This window comes from Heloderma suspectum, chromosome 8, assembly GCF_057233095.1.
Source record: "Heloderma suspectum isolate Gila_16-S chromosome 8, 16-S_ref, whole genome shotgun sequence".
Classification (NCBI taxonomy): Eukaryota; Metazoa; Chordata; class Lepidosauria; order Squamata; family Helodermatidae; genus Heloderma; species Heloderma suspectum.
In genome coordinates, this window is record NC_139465.1 from 2515635 (window position 1) to 2534849 (window position 19215).

The 19215-nt window shown below is 47.4% G+C and overlaps 2 protein-coding genes across 18 annotated transcripts in view; one reads left to right on the forward strand and one right to left on the reverse strand.

The window, feature by feature from the left end:
• Positions 1–1566, reverse strand: part of SPIRE2 (spire type actin nucleation factor 2) — a 52891-nt gene extending 51325 nt beyond the window's left edge. For 3 of the 4 annotated variants that reach the window (XM_084812667.1, XM_084812666.1, XM_084812665.1), the window contains exon 1: positions 754–1563. The gene's annotated coding sequence lies outside the window, so the exon portion shown is untranslated. Of the gene's footprint in view, positions 1–753 lie in introns of all 4 variants that reach the window. The other variant, XM_084812668.1, reaches the window with a different exon arrangement.
• Positions 1417–19215, forward strand: part of FANCA (FA complementation group A) — a 48735-nt gene continuing 30936 nt past the window's right edge. For 6 of the 14 annotated variants that reach the window (XR_014784695.1, XR_014784696.1, XM_084812657.1 and 3 more), the window contains exons 1-12: positions 1643–1968; positions 3531–3640; positions 4310–4397; positions 4900–5033; positions 8742–8837; positions 9685–9758; positions 11578–11693; positions 12422–12504; positions 13982–14015; positions 15969–16035; positions 17668–17780; positions 18966–19102. Coding sequence is in view for 12 of the 14 variants with exons in the window: in XM_084812657.1 (XP_084668783.1) it covers positions 1731–1968; positions 3531–3640; positions 4310–4397; positions 4900–5033; positions 8742–8837; positions 9685–9758; positions 11578–11693; positions 12422–12504; positions 13982–14015; positions 15969–16035; positions 17668–17780; positions 18966–19102 (1290 nt within the window). In the remaining 2 variants the exon portion in view is untranslated. Of the gene's footprint in view, positions 1969–3530; positions 3641–4309; positions 4398–4899; positions 5034–8741; positions 8838–9684; positions 9759–11577; positions 11694–12421; positions 12505–13981; positions 14016–15968; positions 16036–17667; positions 17781–18965; positions 19103–19215 lie in introns of those variants that run through there. The other 8 variants (XM_084812652.1, XM_084812658.1, XM_084812660.1 and 5 more) reach the window with 5 other exon arrangements.

The window sequence follows — 19215 nt, forward strand, 5'->3', positions numbered from 1 at the left end:
TCCTATGTGTCACAATATCTATAAAAACAATGTGCTGATGTAAATCAGGGCTTCTGGCTCTTTGGAAATTATTCCAGCCTTAAGCCCGCGCGTTAAATAAAGAAACTCTTTTTCCTTCACTCTGTGGTCTCTCTGACTCTGAGTTCTGCAACACAAGCATGCTTCACATCTGGCCCACCAGAACCAGTAACTCTCCCCATTCCCCTTGCCATCTTCAAGGTCATTCTTTGCTCCCTTGGAGGAGGGGAGTGTTTTCATTAATTTCATTGATTTATTTATTCCATTTCTATACTGCCCAAAAGCTGAAGCCCTCTGAGGGGTTCACAGAACTTAAAACCATAAAATACAATAACATAGTAAAAACACAATATAAAATCCGTAACTTTAAACCCAAATAAAACCAAAGGCAAAATCAAGACAAAAGCCAACAGCAGTGCAAACACACTAAGGATGGAGTCTTATGCAAGTTCAGACAACAAAAAGGCCTACAACTCCCAGCATGCCCCAGCCAGGCTCGCTGGTGCATGCTGGGAGTTGTAGGCCTTTTTTCTGCCTAAATATGCATAGGATTGCACCTGAACACCATTTTTTAAACCAAAGGACTAAAAGCTTGGGAAAATTAAAAGGTCTACACCTGGTGCTGAAAAGGCCACAACATAGGCTCCAGGTAAGCCTCTTTGGTGGTGGTGGGGGCATTCCACAACTGGGGTGCCACCACTGAAAAGGCCTTTCCTTGATAGCCACCCACCTCACCTCATTTGTCAGGGGCACCCGGGGAAAAGCCTCTATGGATGATCTTGAGTTCTGGGAGGTATCTATGGAAGGAGACCATCTTTGAGGTAGCCGGAGGACAGGAAGGCCTGGCGTGCTGTGGTCCATGGGGTCACAAAGGGTCGGACACGACTGAACAACAACAATATGCTCAAAGGGCAAGCATGGCATCCCCAGAAAAGCATTGCCGGGGAGAAGAGGGCTCGGGCTTCTCCCTGGCCCTCCTGAGGTGTGTTCTGACTTCTTTGTCGGGAAGAGCAGAAGGGCTGTGTCTGGCCTGCAGCGTTTGAAGGTCTGCTGAGCAAGCCGCTACGGAAAAGTGCGGAAAGGCTTTTAAAACGCCTCCTGACAGTTCCAGCAGAAGTCAGTTTTCTTAACTGGTCTCTGGGAAAGGCAAACAGGCCATCGCGCACGCCTCAGTACGTCCCGCTGGACTGTCCGTTCGCCCGGCCCGGCCCGGCCCGCTGTTCATGGGCGGAGCCGGGCGGCTCCGAGGGAGCGACGGCTGCTTGCAGGGCGCAGCTCGGGGGAGCGAGGAGCCGCAGCCGCTGACAGGCCTTCCGCCAACCCGGGCGCGCTGCAGACGGGAGCCCGCCCAGCCCCGCTGAGGGCGGGCACGCCGTCTGCTCTCGCCGAGCGGCACACTGCGCAGCTGGCTGCCGCATGGCTTCTCGGCGCAGACCCCGCCCGGCTCAAGGAGAAGCGGCCGCCGCGCCAGCGAGGCGACAAGGCCGCAACACCCGCGCGCCCCGCAGGGCGCCCTCGCAGCAAGCGCCGATGCCCGCGGCGCCCGCCCCGCAGAGAGCGCGCCCGCCGCGAAGCCCCGCCCGCCCTCTCCTGGCGCATGCGCAAGCGGCGGGCTCCGCAGTGACCGGCGGAGCAAACGAGCCTCTCTCGCGCCGCCACCAAGATGGCCCCGCCCCTTCTTCGCCCGGCCTTTCTGCGCGGCCACTACCAAGATGGCCGCAGCGCCCCTTTCGGAAACAGGAAAGGGCCCGCCTGCAGCCCGCCTCCCTGTTGGCCGAGCCGTTCGGCCGGTGACCAATGAGGGCGCAGGGCGCGCGGGGCGCTTGTTGGCGGCGCGCGCGGCGAGCCGGGGGAGGCGGGCGGCTCCGCGGGGCGCCTCAGGCCGGGCGGCGATGGCAGCCGCCGGGCGAGGGGACGCCGCGCGTGGTCGGGCTCTCTCCGCGCTCCTGGGTAGGTGGCCGCTCCGGGGCGCCCAGTCTGTGTATGCTCAGAGGCTCTCTTTGCAAGGCTGCAGTGTTCGTCCAACGGGGAGGGTGCTGCGCTCTGTGTGTGCTCAGAGGCTCTCTTCACAAAGGGTGCGGTGCTCGTCCAATGGGGAAGGAGCTGTGCTCTGTGTATCCTCAGAGGCTCTCTCTGCACGGTGCTGGGCTCACTCAGTGAGGAGCGAGCTGCATGCTCTGTATGCTTAGAGACTGTCTTTGCAAGGGGTGTAGCGCTTGCCCAGGGGGGAAGGATCTGTACTCTGTGTATGCATAGGGGTTGTCTTTGCAAGAAGTATAGCGCTTGCCCATTGGAGAAGTAACTGAACTCTGTGTACGCTCAGAGTTTCTGTTTGCAAAGGGTGCCGCACTCTTGGAGAGGAAGCTGCACTCTGTGTATGCTCAGAAGCTCTCTTGGGAAGGAGTGCAGCACTTGCCCAGTAGTCCAACATATCTGAAGGGTGTCAGGTTGGGGAAGGCTGGAGTACATGGTTTTTTCTGAACTGTTTTTTCCTTGCAACAACCCTGAAAGGTCCATGAACCTGTGAGGGGAACCTAGCAAGTTGCCTTACACCAAGTCAGACTATTTGTCCATCTAGCTGAGAATTGTCTACCGAGCACCTACTTCACATGCGGAAGGTCCTGGGATTAATTTTATTTAATGTAGTTATTGTTACATTTACATCTCACCCCTTTTTCCTCTTACAAGGAACCCAAGGCAACTCACGTGGTCCTCTTCCCCCTCTCTGTTTTATCCTCACAACCGCCTGGCATCTCCACTGAAAAGGGTCTGGTAATTGGAAAGACCCTTCTCTGTAAGAAACCCTGGACAGCAATAGTCAAAGTAGACCAGGGCTGGGCAAACTTCAGGCTTGTCAGATGTACTTTGCTTTTTTACGGGAACCCTGAGATCGGGGTCCCTCTGAGCACATTGCGAGCCTAGGAATTTGTTGCGAGAACCAGAACTAAGTGGCGCTTACTGTCTCTTGTGTGACTTTTGTCACACAAAACTCCATTGCTGATTACCCCCAAGTGTTCTTTATTTCAGCAACCTAAGGTAGGTGGGAAAAGTAATTTTGTTGTTGCTATTAACAATTTGGATTTGCTGACCTACTGCAAATAATCCAGAGATCTGCCGGTGGATCATGATCTACCTTATGCCCACCCCTGAGGTAGAGGATGCACCAGGGCAGGGCAGAAACATCCCAAGCCTCCCATGATTTTAAAAATCTGATGTTGGCTGTTCAGAATTCAGCCATTTTCCTCAACTTTCTCCAAGGCCTGGCTACTAAGGCTACAGTCCTATACCCACTTACCTGAATAAATCCAAGTGAACCTAATGCGACTTGCTTCTGTATAAATATCTTTACGACTGCACTGTAAATATTTAAAAGTGACTTTTGGAAAATATTTTCCCATTCTCCATAAGGTTGCAGTTAGGAGGCACACAGCTCAACCCAACTTTGTCCAATTACCAAAAATTTGTTGCTTGGTTTCTTAGGCCAATATATTTGTGTGTGTCTTTTTTTCTAGCAGGAAGATCCAAGAAACAGAAATGCAAAAATAAAAATGAACAGAAGCTGCAGGAAGCCGCTCTGCGTATTTTGAGTTGCCACCAGAACTTGGGTGACCTTTTGCTGGAGGTAAGGGAGGGAGCTTTGCTTCCATACAGAAGTTGAGGATTGAGTTTTTTAATTTGTGGTGACCGGTAATGATGAACTGGGCTTAAAAGCAGACATCTAAAGATAAATATATGGGGTTGTATCCAATGTTACTCCTACTTAGAATAGACTTATTGAAATAAATGGGATTTAAATTAGACAAACATTGAATGCAACCCATGGAGTGTTTCTATTGAGGAGAGGGTAATATCTCTGTAGGGAGCACACTTCACTTGCAGTGCAATCCAAAGCATGTTTACTCAGAAATAAGTTGCATGAACTCAGTAGGGCTTACTTCCTAGTAAATGCGTTAGGATTGTTGTCTTAAATTTTTATGAACAACTTCAGCACTACTAAAGAGATATTTGAATAAAAAATAAATGAGTTGCTCACATCTCAACCAGGTGTTTCCTCCTGCCTGTTTGTAGAATATTTCCCCTATCTTTTCAGAGATTCTGTGAGGCTATCTCCATTTCACAGAAGCATTACATTTCTTTCTTGGACAGTGAAATGTTTGCTGTGTTAGCAATGCCCAAATGTTTTAGGGCTTGTCAAAATGCTGCATCTGGAACAGGCCAGGCAAAGGCCAGAGTATTTGATACATGTGTAGTAAACGCAAGATGATAATTCTCTCTCTTTCTGTTTTTACAGGTGGGGAGTTCAGGATGTAACAAGCCAATATGTTCCAATAGTTCAGGCACACTTGACAGCGAAGCTTCAGTTCCAGAACTATTTGTTGGTGAGTGAAGAAGAACCTGTTTTGCTAGTGGGTCAGTTTATTCAGCAAGATAAGAATATTGATAGAAATGGTCCATTTAGTCTGGTACTATCAACAGTAACTGTCATTAACACCTCTCCAGAGTTTTGCGGCAGTGATCATTCCTAGCAGTCGTATCCAATGTTGGTCTTACGTAGAGCAGACCTATTGAAATGAATGGGACTTAAATTAGGTAACTCCGGATACAACCTATTGCATGCAGCCCTAGTCCTGCAGACTGAGCCTTTTCAGCTGGAGACACTGGGAATTAAGCCTGGGAACTTCTAAAAGCAAAATATGTCCTCAATCCCAGAAATATATTCTCCATCCTTGATTTGCTGTTTCCTGGTGAAAATTCAGGTAGTGTCTTTAAGGCCTGGGTGCAACAGTGGATAAAGCCATCATGAACAGTCGGCCCCTTAGGCTCCATCTTACACTCAGAACCCCTTTTTTTAAAACATCTGTCTCTGCTTTTATGTTGTAGTGTCAGCCTTGCAGGATCAAGCCTCCATGCTGGGTGTCCCCGTAGGAATCTTATCAGCCCGAACTGCTGCCAGCAACATTGAGAAGATCTCTGTAGAGTCTGGTCAAGCTGCGCTACTGAATGCAGAGCAGAGAGTAAGAGGAAAGGGTGTTGCTTTCATGCATGTCAAGACTGAGTTAGGGTTAGGGTTTTTCTCTACATGAACGTTAAATGGCGATTAGAGGTACTAAAGATGTGTGTGGGGTGCACACTCAGAGGGTCTGCTCCAAGAATTTTGGCTTTGGGGTACACCTGTCAGTTTCTCTGTGATCAAGAAGTGAAAACCGCTTAGCCCATCACACTCCATTTATTGTGGTAGATACTGCAGGTAGTTTTGCAAGCTGCTTGTGAGGTTTCTGTGGCCTATAGATGTCTAACCATCATCTGGTACTTAGAATAGGTGGGCGAGCTCTCCCTCTCCCTGCTCAAGTAGGATTGGAAAAAAACTTGCAGAAATAACTTGGCTCACTTCCGAACTGCTCCAGATGTGCCACATCCCAGTGAAGCCCTTAATGCCATGACCCTTTCTTCCATGCCACTCATCCCTTCTCTTTAAATCAGTGGTGGAAACTGTGTGACCCCTTCTCCAATGTTGTTGGACTGCACCTCCTATCAGCCTCAGCCAGCATAGCCAATGGTGAGGGCTGATGGGAGTTGCAGTCCCCAACAGAATCTGGAAGGCCACACATTCCCCAGCCCTGTTTAAACCCCACTTTCTTGGCTGGTGCAAGCTGCCACAGGGGACAGGGAGCTAAAGAGTCTTCATCCCTGGAAACTGTTGGTGGAGGGGAAGTACCCACTCCCTCACAGGGGACCCTCCTGTCTGAAGGGTCTCCAATGTGGTGGGCTTCTGCCTGTGCTCTCCCCGCCCCCAGCAGTAACTGAAATGTTTGCAGGCAGGGGTTTTCCTGACCAGGAAAAGCAATTGTTTGCAGCTCGAGCTTATGGAGACTTTGAAGACTCCTGCCTGCCAGGGCTTTCCCTGCGGATGTCTCCTGTCCTTGCATACTGTCGTTTGGGGATTTGAGGGTTGGCAAAGTGGGGAAGGGGTTATGTTGCAGATTCTTTTCCAGCCCATTTTTTAATCTGAGCCAGATAAGAATTTGGAGGGGGATTGTAATCATAGAAGACAACTAACAAAGACTCTGGGACTTGTGGCTCAGAAGTACTAGCTCCTTCCGCCAGACTTTATGAAAAAGAAGTATGCAGCACAATCCTATGCAAGTTTACTCAAAGGCAAGTCCCACTGTGTTCAGTCAGGTAAATATGCACAGGATCGCATCCTTGGTTATGGCTTTTCCTTCCAGGTTTTATATTAAAGCTATGAAATTTACGTTTCAAGATGATACTATTATGGGTTTCCTTGTAACAGTAACAAAAAAGACCATAGGATACTGCAGCAGACATTGGGCTGGTAAGGATAGAATCATAGACTAGTAGGGTTGGAAGGGGCCTACAAGGCCATCGAGTCCAACCCCCTGCTCAATGCAGGAATCCAAGTCAGAGCATCCCTGACAGGTGACTGTCCAGCCTCGTCTTGAAGGCCTCCAGTGTGGGAGAGCCCACCGCCTCCCTAGGGAATGGGTTCCACTGTCCTATTGCTCTAACAGGCAGGAAGTTTTTCCTGATGTTCAGCCAGAATCTGGCTTCCTGTAACTTGAGCCCATTATTCCATGTCCTGCACTTTGGGATGATCAAGAAGAGATCCTGGCCTTCCTCTTTGTGACAACCTTTCAATTACTTGAAGAGCGCTATCATATCTCCCCTCAGTCTTCTCTTCTCAAGGCTAAACATGCCCAGTTCTTTCAGTCTCTCTTCAGAGGGCTTTGTTTCCAGTCTCTGATCATCTTTGTTGCCCTCCTCTGAACCCTCTCGAGTTTGTCTGCATCCTTCTTAAAGTGTGGTGCCCAGAACTGGACACAGTACTCTAGATGAGGCCTAACCAGTGCTGAGTAGAGGGGAATTAGTACTTCCTGGGATTTGGAAGCTATGCTTCTATTAATGCAGCCCAAAAGAGCATTTGCCTTTTTTGCAGCCACATCACATTGTTGGCTCATATTCAGTTTGTGATCGACAACAATTCCAAGGTCCTTCTCGCTTGTAGTCTTGTTGAGCCACCTATCCCCCCATCTTGTAACTGTGCATTTGGTTTCTTTTTCCTAGGTGCAGAACTTGGCATTTATCCCTATTAAGTGTCATTCTGTTGTTTTCTGCCCAGCGCTCCAGTCTATCCAGATCACTTTGAATTTTGTTTCTGTCTTCCAAAGTATTAGCTATCCCTCCCAATTTTGTGTCATCTGCAAATTTGATCAGCATTCCCTGCACCTCCTCCTCCAAGTCATTAATAAAAATGTTGAAGAGCACTGGGCCCAGGACTGAGCCCTGCCGTACCCCACTCGTTACCTCTCCCCAGTTTGAGAAGGTCCCATTGATAAGCGCTCTTTGAGTCCGATTCTGTAGCCAACTGTGGATCCACTGGATCGTTGTTTCATCTAGCCCACTTTGAGCTAGTTTGCTCATCAGGATATCATGGGGCACTTTGTCAAAAGCTTTGCTGAAGTCGAGGTATATGATGCCTACAGCATTCCCACGGTCCACAGGGGAGGTTACTTGATCAAATAATGACATCAGATTCGTCTGGCAGGACTTGTTCTTGACAAATCCATGTTGGCTTGGAGTAATCACTGCATTGTTTTCAAGGTGCTTCCAGATGGATTGCTTTATCATCTGTTCCAGAATTTTCCCAGGGATTGATGTCAGACTGACTGGTGTGTAGTTCCCAGGTTCCTCCTCTTTACCTTTTTTGAAGATAGGGACAACATTAGCCCTCCTCCAGTCATCTGGCACTTCCCCCATCCTCCATGATTTCTCAAAGATAAATCTTTGCGGTTCTGAGAGTTCTCCTGCCAGTTCCTTTATTACTCTCGGGTGCAGTTCATCTGGCCTGGGAGATTTGAACTCATTAATTAGGTGTTCCTTGACCATATGCCTGTCGATCTCAAGCTGCAATCCTGCCCCTTCAGCCTGGACTTCGCCTTTGCCAGGGGGGTCATAGACCCTCTTTTCGGAGAAGACTGATGACCAAGGCTTAAACAAGCCACTGTGCCTTATTTAATCCTCAGTGTGTGCAGGGCGTGTTTAATCCTCAGTTTGTGCTGGGCGTGATTTGCCTAATTACCTGCCCAGGCAGACTTGTTGTGCCGTCCGAACCCGGGCAGCATGGCTTCTTGGAGGGGAAATAACCCTCAAATAACCCAACAACAGGCCATGGGTTGGGGGTTGTTTCCCCCTCCAAGAAGCCATGCTGCCCCGGTTTGATGACATGGTAGGGGTAATTAGGCAGATTGTTTCACCCCCAGTGATCATGTGAACCAGGTCAGTGTCTACTTGAACTCATACATTTTAAAAACTACCTTCCAGAATATTGATTAATCTTAAACTTGTGTATTTTGGGAGCCATTTTGGTATGTTAAAACAGAAAGTCCCTAATCCAAATATAATGAAGAGGAAACAATTCATGGCTCCTTTTCTTTCTAGCAGCATGTTAGCTTTCTTTATATAATGTAAGCTGCCTTGTGTGAGGGCTTGGCCCTAAAAGTTAGCCTAAAAATACCTTTAGTTTTAATCAAAATTAACTTTCCTTCTGGTTCCTCTCCAAAGGACCTTCATTTGGGGTTTTGCAGAGGGTAGTCTTATATAGATGTAATGAACTCAATGACTGATTGTTGAAAAGGCAGATGATTCACTGTCTAAAAACAAAATCTTGAATCAAATTACAGCACCGTTTTTTGGTTCAATTACAGAAAAAGCTGTCTTGCTTGCTCCAGGCCTTGAAGGATTTGTTAACACACAATGCTTTCTGCCATTTGGTGCTTGCTCAAGAAATATGGAAAATGCAGGTAAGATGGTGGGTGGGGCTCCTAGAGAGAGAGAAGCGCGGTGGTGGTGGGACTATATGCATACGTTAGAGAACCATTAATCACATTGCTACGTGTTTGTAGTGTCACTCCTCTTGAAGCATGAATGCTGAAAAGCACCTTTAAAGTTGCAGAGAAGTCCTGGATTCTTCCTCTGATGTCTGAAAATGTTTTTATTTAAGTGTAAGTCAGTAGCAAACTCCTGAGTTCAGGCCTGTGAAACCTTCCGAATTGTGCTAAATCTGAGGGACCTCCTATATGGTATGAACCTGCTCTGTTACTAAGATCAGCAGGAGAGGCCCTTTCGAAGCCACCCTCACTTACGGAGGCTGCTTGTCAGGCATGTGGGAAAGGGCCTTTCTCTTGTGTTGCCTCCAAACCCTCTACATCCAGGAAGCCAGTCAAGACACTTCTTTTTGACTTGGGTTTTTAAGGTTTTAATCTTTTGTGATCTTTTTGTTTTCTGAACCTTTTGTAAACTGCCTTGGTTGGCTTCAGAAAGGCAGCACAGAAAGACAGTCAGTCAATCAATCCCACTTGGCTTTTGATACACGTCCTAATACTTCTGAAGAATGTTCTGATGATCTAAGGCAGTGGTCTGCGTTACTATGCTGTTGATTGCCTCATAGTATTACGACCTTATCTCATTCGCTCAGAGCAGTCTTCATGCTGGCTGAGCATGAGGGAGCAGGTGAGTTGTAGCATGATGTGGGGCCCCCAGGCCTAGTCAGCCCCTGCGTCTCTGGCAGGGATTGAGTTGCTTGGCTGTTGGTGCTGGCCACGCATCTTTGCTTGTCCTGTGGTCTTACTGTAGCCTTCCTTCCCTCAGCACCCAATTGTCCTGGAGGTTGCATGGCACCTGCACAGAGAGAACATTGTTAGCTTGGAAGAACTGCTGGAGAAGTAAGTAGAGGCTTGACAAGATGCACTTGACAAGGGTGTGTGTGCTGTGCATAGCGTGCTAAGCAAGATTTGCAGTGACCTTCGGCAGAGAGCTGCTCTAAGAGCCAAGAACCTGCAGTGCATTATAGAGGACAATGAAATATAGCCAGGATGCTTTGGCAGCATGGCCAAACAGCACTGGAGTCTTTGGCCAAATGGTCTGTGGGAGCCTTCCCCAACCTGATGCCATCCAGATCCATGTTGGCCAGGAATGGTAGGAGTTGCAGTCTAACACATCTGGAGCACACCAGGTTGGGGAGGCCTGGTCTGTGGTACAGGAGGCACCCTAGTCTCTGTGGAGGCACGAGTTCGGATGTCAACATTGCCTGCTGTCCCTGAGTGCTGTGCGCTTGGAGCATGTGCTTTGCTTGCGCAAGGCCCTAGTGTCAGGATCTCTGCCTAGAGGGCTGACAAAGAGCCTTTGTCTGAGATCTTGGAGAACTGTTGTGTCAGGATTGAGCCCGGACTCCCTGCAGAGACCATGGAATCAGAGTCAGAAGATGAGGTGGGCTGGGGGTGCGGGGAGAGGAAATGTCTCAAAGGGCTCCAGGAGACAGAGGAGAATCTTCTCAAGGGCACGCTAATCAGTTAGAACCAGGCATAGATACCACTTCTCCTTCGGAAGGAATTCAGCAACTTGCAGAAGGGGAGGGGGAGAGCGTGGCAGATGCACAGGCCAGATGTTGATCTAAGAGCAGATGAAGGAATTAAGGCAGCTACCCGGTCAGCCCATCACTGATAGTCTTTAGGGGAAGATCTTCTCTGAGGGAGGGACTGAGAAAGCCTTTCAAGTTCTGTGCTGATTGTGTAAAGTTAGATTTGCAAGAACTTTCTATCCTATGGTAGAGATCTTGAAGTAAGATTCCGGGCAGCTTAGTCAAAGAACTTAGGATCTGAATTGCTGAAAGACTGACAGCTTCTGCATAATAAAGCCTACTGACTTGGAGATCTCTTTGTTTGGTGACTACAGGGTGGGAGGGCTCGCATCCTGATATGCTGCCAGCCAGGGGCTGACTCGGTATAAAGCAGCAACTCCCTATGTTCAGATAATAAGCAAGGGCTGAAGTCATTAGCATTGCTCCCTCCTTTAAAATAACTGGGCAGCCTTTAAATGAAGATCCGAAAGTGGCTTGATCTCCCCCAAGAAAGAGGACTTTGTCTGGGGGCATTCTCATTGGACAGGATTCCGAAATGAGCAAGTAGAGTGCCTGAGTGGTTAAGGCAGGGGTGGAGATCCAGTGAGTCTCAGATGCTGTTGGACTATAACTCCCATCTTCCCTGGCCATTGGCCATGCTTGCTGAGGCTGATAGGAGTTGGGAGTCCAACCACATCTAGAGGGCCAATACCTGGGTTAAAGTATCGGACCTAAAATCCAATAAACGTGTGTGTGTTGGTTTACCACGTGTTTAGCTTTTTAAAAAGCTGGTGTTCCTTCAAAGGGAAGGGCCATGGCTCGCTGGTTGGGCACCTGCATGCAGAAAGCCCCAGGTTCAGTTCCCAGCATCCTCCGGCAGTGCTGAGAAAGTCAACTGTCTGAAACCCTGGAAAGCTGCTGCTAGTCCATATAGAAAATTCTGGACTAGGTAGACCAGTGGTCTGACTTGATATGAGGCAGCTCCCGATGTGCCTAATTTAACTCCCAGGCTGAGAACGAACTGCAAAATATTGGTGCCCTGTTTAAGAGCAGATGTCTAGCTGAATGTTGGGGGGCGGGGGGAGCCGCCCCCTGGAAAAGAGCAAATGATGCAAGCTGCGGTGGCTGTTGTTGTATCTTCTCAGCAATCCAGATGCCTCTGCGTTGGTGGACTGGTTGTGCAGCAGCCTTCGTCTTCTGTGCCATCAGACGGAAGATCCTTCCCTGGACACAGAGACCCTGGGGTGCAGGCTTCTTAGAGGCAAGCTCTGACTGTGAAAGCAGCAGATACTGTGGGCCCTGGCAGATGTTGGCTCCTGAGGAGACCAGCGCCACCATCCTTTGTGCCTGAAGGCAGCGCTGTGGCTGGTTGGCACGTCTACGAAGGCTTGCCAGCACTGAACATTGCCTGACACGGTCATTTTGCAGGATAATCCAGGCCTTGATTTCCTCCCCTCACAGACTTCTAATTGGCTGGGTGTTGCTGATAACCCCTCTCTGATCAAATCAGTCCCTAGTCCAGAATATTCTGATAGGTGCCACATCTGCTGTGCCAAGGGAACGGCCTCTCTCTCCTTGCCTTAAGCTGCCTTCCTCAGCCTAAGCATCTTCAGTTTGTGCTAGCGAACACCGGTGTGTCTTACTGTAATCCCCAGTCAGCAGTGGCACAACTGCTAGCATTAAGCCAGGCCCTTGCTGGCAGGGAGACCAGCCCCTTCATCCTGGCTCCTGATACACCTTAGAGTAATTGTGAGCATTGAGACAATCCATCTTCTGCTGATTATTCTCTTAGCAGTTCAGTGCTGCTTTCGTTTTTCATGGATTGAGGTTCACTAAATCAGAGGTGACCCTCATTCAGTACAGAAGGGGCATCCAGGCAGCACTTAATGCCTGCCTGCCTTCCATCCTTCTTTCCCATTATCCAACTTCCCTTATGTGTTCCAGCTGGTGTAGGGGAATGTTGACAGTGGCTTTGCTCTTGATTTGTAGACTTCATGATTGTGTTCCTTCGTAATGGATTTCAAAAAACATTTGAGCTGGAAAAGAAGCTGGAATTGCAGAAGACCTCTGAAGTAAGAACGGCATAGAGTTGCTCGCTATGGTGGCTTCTAATAAAACAGTTTTTATAGCCCTGTAGAAATGAACAAAACAAGCCGGAGTCCGTGCAGGAAGAGATTGGTTCCATCTCCAGCATCATCAGATAGGGCAGGGAAAAGGAACCCCGCCTGAAGCCCTGGAGAGCTGCAGCTAGATGGACCAATGTTCTCACTCTTTATTTGATTTGTACCCCACCTTTCTACCAAGAAAATGGCACTCAAGGCAGCTTACAGCCACAGATAAATAAACATTTGAGTAAAACAGTAATAAAATGAAGTCATTAAAAGTTTAATTAAAAATGCAACAATAACAGAATGAAAAAACACCCAACCCAACAAACCCGTTTACACGCCAAGCACCTCCTTGAATATGAAGGTCTTTGCCTGCCCCAGAAGGACAGCAGAAAGATAGCCAACCTCCCCTCCCCCCCCCCATAGCCTCCCTATAAGGCAGCTGTGTGTCCGTTTGTTCTCGAGAGCCACTGTGGTGTCATCATTAGAGTGTTGAACTGGGACTCTGGAGTTCCAGGTTCTAGTCCCCACTCAGCCACAAAACTCACTGGGTGACTTTGGGCCAGTCAGTGACTCTCAGCCTACCCTACCTCACAGGGTTGTTGTGAGGATAAAAAGGACAGGCAGAAGACCATGTAAGCCGCCTTGGGTTCCTTGCAAGAGGAAAAAAGGTGGGATATAAATTTAATAATCAATAATAAATAAATTTATTTACGTAAAACCTTTATATCGCTTACTATTTAAAAAAATGTTGAAGCAAGTTCAGAAACATACATTAAAACCATATCTGGAAATAGCAAACCTATCAAAGGCTCAAAGTGTTCCTTGTCTTGCCCACAGACTGCAAGCAATTAATCAATTCTGAGTCATCAGTGAATTTGAGGAATCTTTCTGAAAACTCTCATAGTCTCGAGAAACTGGCCTCAGGGTGGTGTAAATGCAAGATTTATTTCTTTAGTATTACATTTATATCCCACCTTTTTTTCCTTTTGCAAAGAACCCAAGGCAACTTACCCAGTCCTCCTCCTCTCCATTTTATCCTCACAAGAACCCTCTGAGGTAGGAGATGCTGAGAGTCAGCGATTGGCCCAAAGTCATCAAGTGAGCTTCATAGCCAAGTGGGGACTAGAACCTGGATCTCCCAAGTCCCAGGCCATCACTCTAACCACTAAACCACACTGGCTCTCCAAGGGTCATGTATTTTCCCTTAAATGCCTGTGCTTGCTTCCTCGTCTTTTTCTTGGGTTATAAGGGTCCATAAGTGCCTTTCTCTTTACCTTTTTAAATTAGTGAATCTATGTCCTTATTTTATTTAACTGACAAATACATTTCTTTTTAAGTTAAAAATTGGCAGAGCAGCTAAGAGTTTCAGTCACTTGAACAGATCTGCTGAAAAACTAATTGTATTGTGTGTGTGTGTGTGTGTGTGTGTGTTTTACAGACCTCCTGTGCTGTACTGGAGAAAATGCTGGCATGTAAGTGGTGGTTATAGAAATAAATTGCATTGGGATCTAATTATAATTACACTTTAGTACAGATACTTCTCTCTTCTGCGGGGGTTTGTTCACGTGCTGAGTACATAATTAGCTTTTCAACTACCTCTCCATGTGTAGGGTGGGGATCATTAATGATAAAGAGCTATAACCTGAAACTTGAGTTGCTTGGACCCTTTTATGTGGTGTCTTGGTGCCTTGTCGATGGCACCAATGTATTTTTAATATGTCATGAGCCGGAGTCAATGAAATTAAAACCTACAAATTGCACATCTCTGAATTGCAATAGCACATCTAAAATGTGTACCCCGCCCCACCCCCGGTTGGTTTTTTTTTTTTTGGCGTTGGATAGTTGCCAGCATGCTGTGTATCAGTCTCAGGATGACACAGTAGGGGCCGGATTGGTCTTGCAAATTTTCCGGCTCCAGGTCACCGTGTTTTTATTCTGAAGCCAGTAACCTTTGTCACCCACTACCAGAGATGTGGGGCAGAAATTTTTCTAGTGCTTTATTTATCCACAGAAAAGTTTCCATTTCATAAGTTCATTCATAACAATGAATGGCCGCCGACTGTAAATATAATATTAGACATGCTTGCAACTTCAAGCTTGTAGATGAGTAGTAGTCAACATATCCTGCACAGTTCCTTGGGTTGCTAAAAATTGTTGTTATTAGTGTGGAAAGAGTTATAAGTAATTTTAGATGTAAGAAAAAATAAACAATGTAAGGGAAGTACATGACATTGCCTTTACAATTTTACAAGTATTCCAATAAAAACGTTTACATAAGAGAACATTAAATCACATTAAGTGTGCTTTAATTTTCCTACTCCGATATGTCTGGTCAAATACTTGTGGTGTACTGGGACAACAAGTTAACATGGGTTACTCTTTTTAGCTTTGCTGTTTACTAAGGGTGTGATCCTATGGGATGCGCCATGGGTACTCGGAGGCCTCCGAACTCGGAGGCTTCCAAGTATCCAGTGCAGAGCAGGAGGCACCTCCCGCGTCACGTTCCGACGAGATGGGCGATTTTGCCCGCCTGGCGGAGGCTTTGAGGAGGGGAAGGGAAGGAGGCTGGGGGCAGCTGGGGATTCCTCATAGCCCCACGTCCCCGGTCTCCTCCCCTTCCTGCCCCTGGGAACACTCCTAGGAGCTCACTTGTGTGAGCTTGTAACAGCAGCCAGCATGGCTTTGTCCCCACTGGCTGAAAGGGGGAGCGGGGGGAGTGTGGTTTCCTGGCTCTGAGCTTGTGGCCCTTTCTCCAGTCTTGGAGCCAGGAAACCAAAATATCCCATGATTCCCAGACTCTCCCTGCAGGGGCAGGTAGGAGTGCTCTGTAAATACAAGTAAAATAAACATGCTAAATTAGATCACTCTCTAGGCACAAAAAAAATTTCTGGTGCAGACTGAAAATATTCTGATGCAAATTTCCATATGGAAATTAGCCTAATTTCCATAGGAAAAGCTTCCAGAAAGCCCGCAGTGCTACCTACTACTGTGCTCACTCATGTGCAGCTGACATTCATTTCAGTGGTACTTGTGAGATGAGCCTTCCTGGTGGATTGTGCCCCAATTACTGCTGCATAATATTAGGGCAGTCTTTCAGAACTAAAGCTGCACATGGCAAACCTTGGAAAGTGGTTCAAGGTCAGGGTTAATTGTTTCCAGTTCTCTGCTTCTTAAGAAAGTGTTCATAGTAGCTTCAGCGTTTGAAGAACTTTTCCTTTTCCCTGGCTGGAGGATGCTGGGAGTTGCAGTCCAACACAATCCCCAGTCTGGAGGGCATCAGATTAGGGAAGGAAGTCTTAAAGGATGTGCACCATCTTCTGCTTTTGTACGCGTGTGCCCAAGTGGCTTCTTCCGTGTTTGTTCAACATGATTCTTTCTAGCTCTCTTTTGCCTGCTCAGGGAGCTTTGTTTTTGTTTCTATTTAGGGGTGCTTGATGCTGTAGCTAAGGAGAAAGGAGAGGAGGACTCTGCACTGAAGGCAGTGAAAAGCTGGTAAGGATCTGCCCCTTTCTAGAGGCTTTGCAAAGGTGTGTCTAGTGAGCATGATTCTGAGAGCAGTGAAATGCTGTGGGGAGCACTTCTTAACTAAGCGAGCAGACACTTTAATGCAGGGGTGTGGAACCTCAGGCCCAGGGGCCAGATGCAGACCTCATGGATTCTCCAGAGGGCCATGCCCCCTTCCCCTGGCTCCATCTCCTCTCCCCCCGACCACCAAGCCTTTGGTGGCTTCTGGCTTTGGTGCAGCCCCCCCCCATTCTAAAAGGTTGAAATACCTCCCCTGAGGCTAAATTACTGGCAGTAGGAGTTTTATGCTAAAATACTCTGACATTTTAGCCCTTCCCCTTTTGCCTTTGGCTCTGCCCACCACTGGAGTGCCGTCCCCAAGAGCTTCTCTGAAATGGAACTCAACCTTCAGGCTGAAAGAGGTCCCCCACCCCTGTTTAATGGAATATTTCTTCCAACTTGTGTTTCCTTCTTACCCTGAAGATATATGCAGATCAGAGGTAGTGTGTGGTGCGATATGTTTCCTAAGAATGGAAGCTCAATTTCCACCAGCAGCTCTCTGTAGACCCACAGCTATGTCCCTATTACACCTATAAATATAATCCACTCTTATGTTTACTTGCTGCTAGAAGCATTTATCTTAAACTCTGGGAATGCTAAAGAAAACAAGTTTTTTAAAGTCTTGGATTTAATCAAATCAGTTAAATTAACTGCTTATCAAAGAACACTGATCGCCATTTGGAGATCAGTGATGCATTTATATTTCAGGAATCTGTGATGGCACAACTGTGAAAAGTAACAGTGTCTTAAACTTCGTATCAAGCAGTCTTAATGGTGTATAATCTTATATTGTTCTGTTACATAATGTGATTTATAATTTTGAATATTGATATGCTAGATGTATATTTTTGTATTTAGCAAAATTACATTGAGCTTCCGTTCTTTTATTTAAAGTGGGAGTATATTTCCAGCTGTCCCATGTTGGAGACAGAAAGCAGGAGCCACCTCCATCTTGCCCTGCTTGTGATGGAAATAGAGAATTGAACTAGATGAGGCACTATTTTGAGGCAGTATCATAATGCCTATGGCTGTAATCCTGTGCACACTTAATTCTGAGATATGCATGGTATGTTCTTCTGGCCAATGTTCAGCTTCAGTAGCATTTGAATAGGAAACCCTAAACAATGTGTTTTTTTTTTTACATTAACAGGATTTTTACAGCAGTTGTAGCTGTTTATTTTTTTTAATCTTGAGCTTCCTATGCAAGCTTTACTGTCCAGACTGCAAGCTGCAGTTGTCACCTGCTCTTTCTCCCGAGATCTCTCTAGCCCCAGTCAGTCCAGTTCTTGCGAGCTGATAAGTATTTTTCCTGAGTGTCAGTTTTCCCTTCTGAGGTGCATCCCTCAGCAATGTTCTTTGCGCTGGTGTAATTCCTTACTTTCAACAAAAAAAAATCAGTGTATTTTTCCTCCTGCAAATGTAGCTAAAATAAATGGTAAATATTTACATACATTTTGACAGCCTTCCTGGTGACTGCCGATTTAGCGAGAAAATGGGAGCCATTAACAGTAATTCATCTGCTGTGAGTCATTGTTCTTGAGCGCGTGTTCTTTCCTATAGGCTCCGTGTATTCAGCATGACAGCAACCCAAGGCACCGTTCCTCCTGAGTCTTTGCAGCAGTTCTTTAATCACACCTTGACCCAGGTTCTGACCTACAACCCCCAGTTAAAAGGTAGGAGGACTCCAGGGATGAGGGATGAATTCCTTATGCCAGATATGAACCCTCACAGGCCTTCAGAGGGACTAAGTGGGGGTTTCTGGAGGGCTGGCTGTTCCCTCCCTGGAGTGCGGTGGGCAGCCACCGAAGAGGCTCCCCCTGTGGCTCAGCAGCCCCGGCATGGCCCCCGAAACGCCAGCCCTGTTTGATGTAGCATTCAGAGATGGGCCTGAGGAGAGGAGATGTTTTCCACCCAACGGCTGAGTTCAGCTTGGGATGAGCTCTTGGGTGCCATGTTCCAGTGGAGGGTGGGGCAAAGGGGGCAGGCCCAAAAACACCTGTCTGTTTTAGCTTAACGCTCTTCCTGCCAGTAACTCAGCCTTGGGGGGTGGGCATTTCAACCTTTCAGAATGGGAGGGAAACCACAAAAGCCAGGAAACCACCCAATGATCAATGGTTGGGGGAAAGAGGGTGGGGCTGGGGGAAGGGGGTGTGGCCATCTGTCAAACCCCGAAGGGCATGAGGTTCTCAGCTCCTGATCTAAGGCCAGACCAAGGGAGTGAAAGCAGGGGCAGGAAGGAGTGGGGCCCACGCGGATAGCTGGAAGATGGGCAGCTGGTGTCTGCAGGCCTGAAGATTCTCAGTCCTGCTTCTCAGCCTCTTTATTTTAGACATTTATTAATATGTTTTCAGCTAAATACGCTTGTAAACCGAGTGACAAAAGCAAAATACACATTAATCTTTTGTTATTAATAGTGAGCACAATTGCTCAGGTAGACTAGCTGGCTGTGAAACAGGGAGGCCATGCTCTCCTGGCTCCCCTGGAAGATGGTGGAATTCAGGGATCCCCTGCAGTGCTAATTCACAAGCCTGATCGTGACACTCCACACAAAGAACTTGGTTTTCCACTCATCTCATGTCAGCCTTCCCCAACCTGGTGCCCTGCAGATGTGTTGGATTGCAGTTCTCATAATCCCCCAGCGAGAATACCTGGCTGGCAACACTGCATTGCCATACAGACACATGGACTCTCCTTCACTGCAAACTCCTAGTTTTTCACTCATTGACTTAGGTCTTCAGTGAGCAGCCTATGCAAGGGAGGTCCTGGGGTTACAGCTTGGGGAGCTGCCAGAAATAACTGACTGACGTATTTGGGGATGCAAAAGCAAAGGGAGCGTTGATATTTTTATTCTTCTGCAGCATTGCGCTTACTGTTCTGTGAAGTTAGCTTTCCCCCCATCCTGTCTTCTCTGAACACAGTTTCTGATGCCATCAATCTGCAGAGAGAATGGAGTTTTGCAAGAACCAGTTCGGTGCTCACCATGCTGTACCGCAAAGTATGTCTTCCTTGGGGGATTGGAACAGGAACACTTTAACCTGGTTCGCACATAACGTTAACCCATGGTTTATTTAACCCATGGTTATCCCATGGTTTGTTGCTTTACCCAGG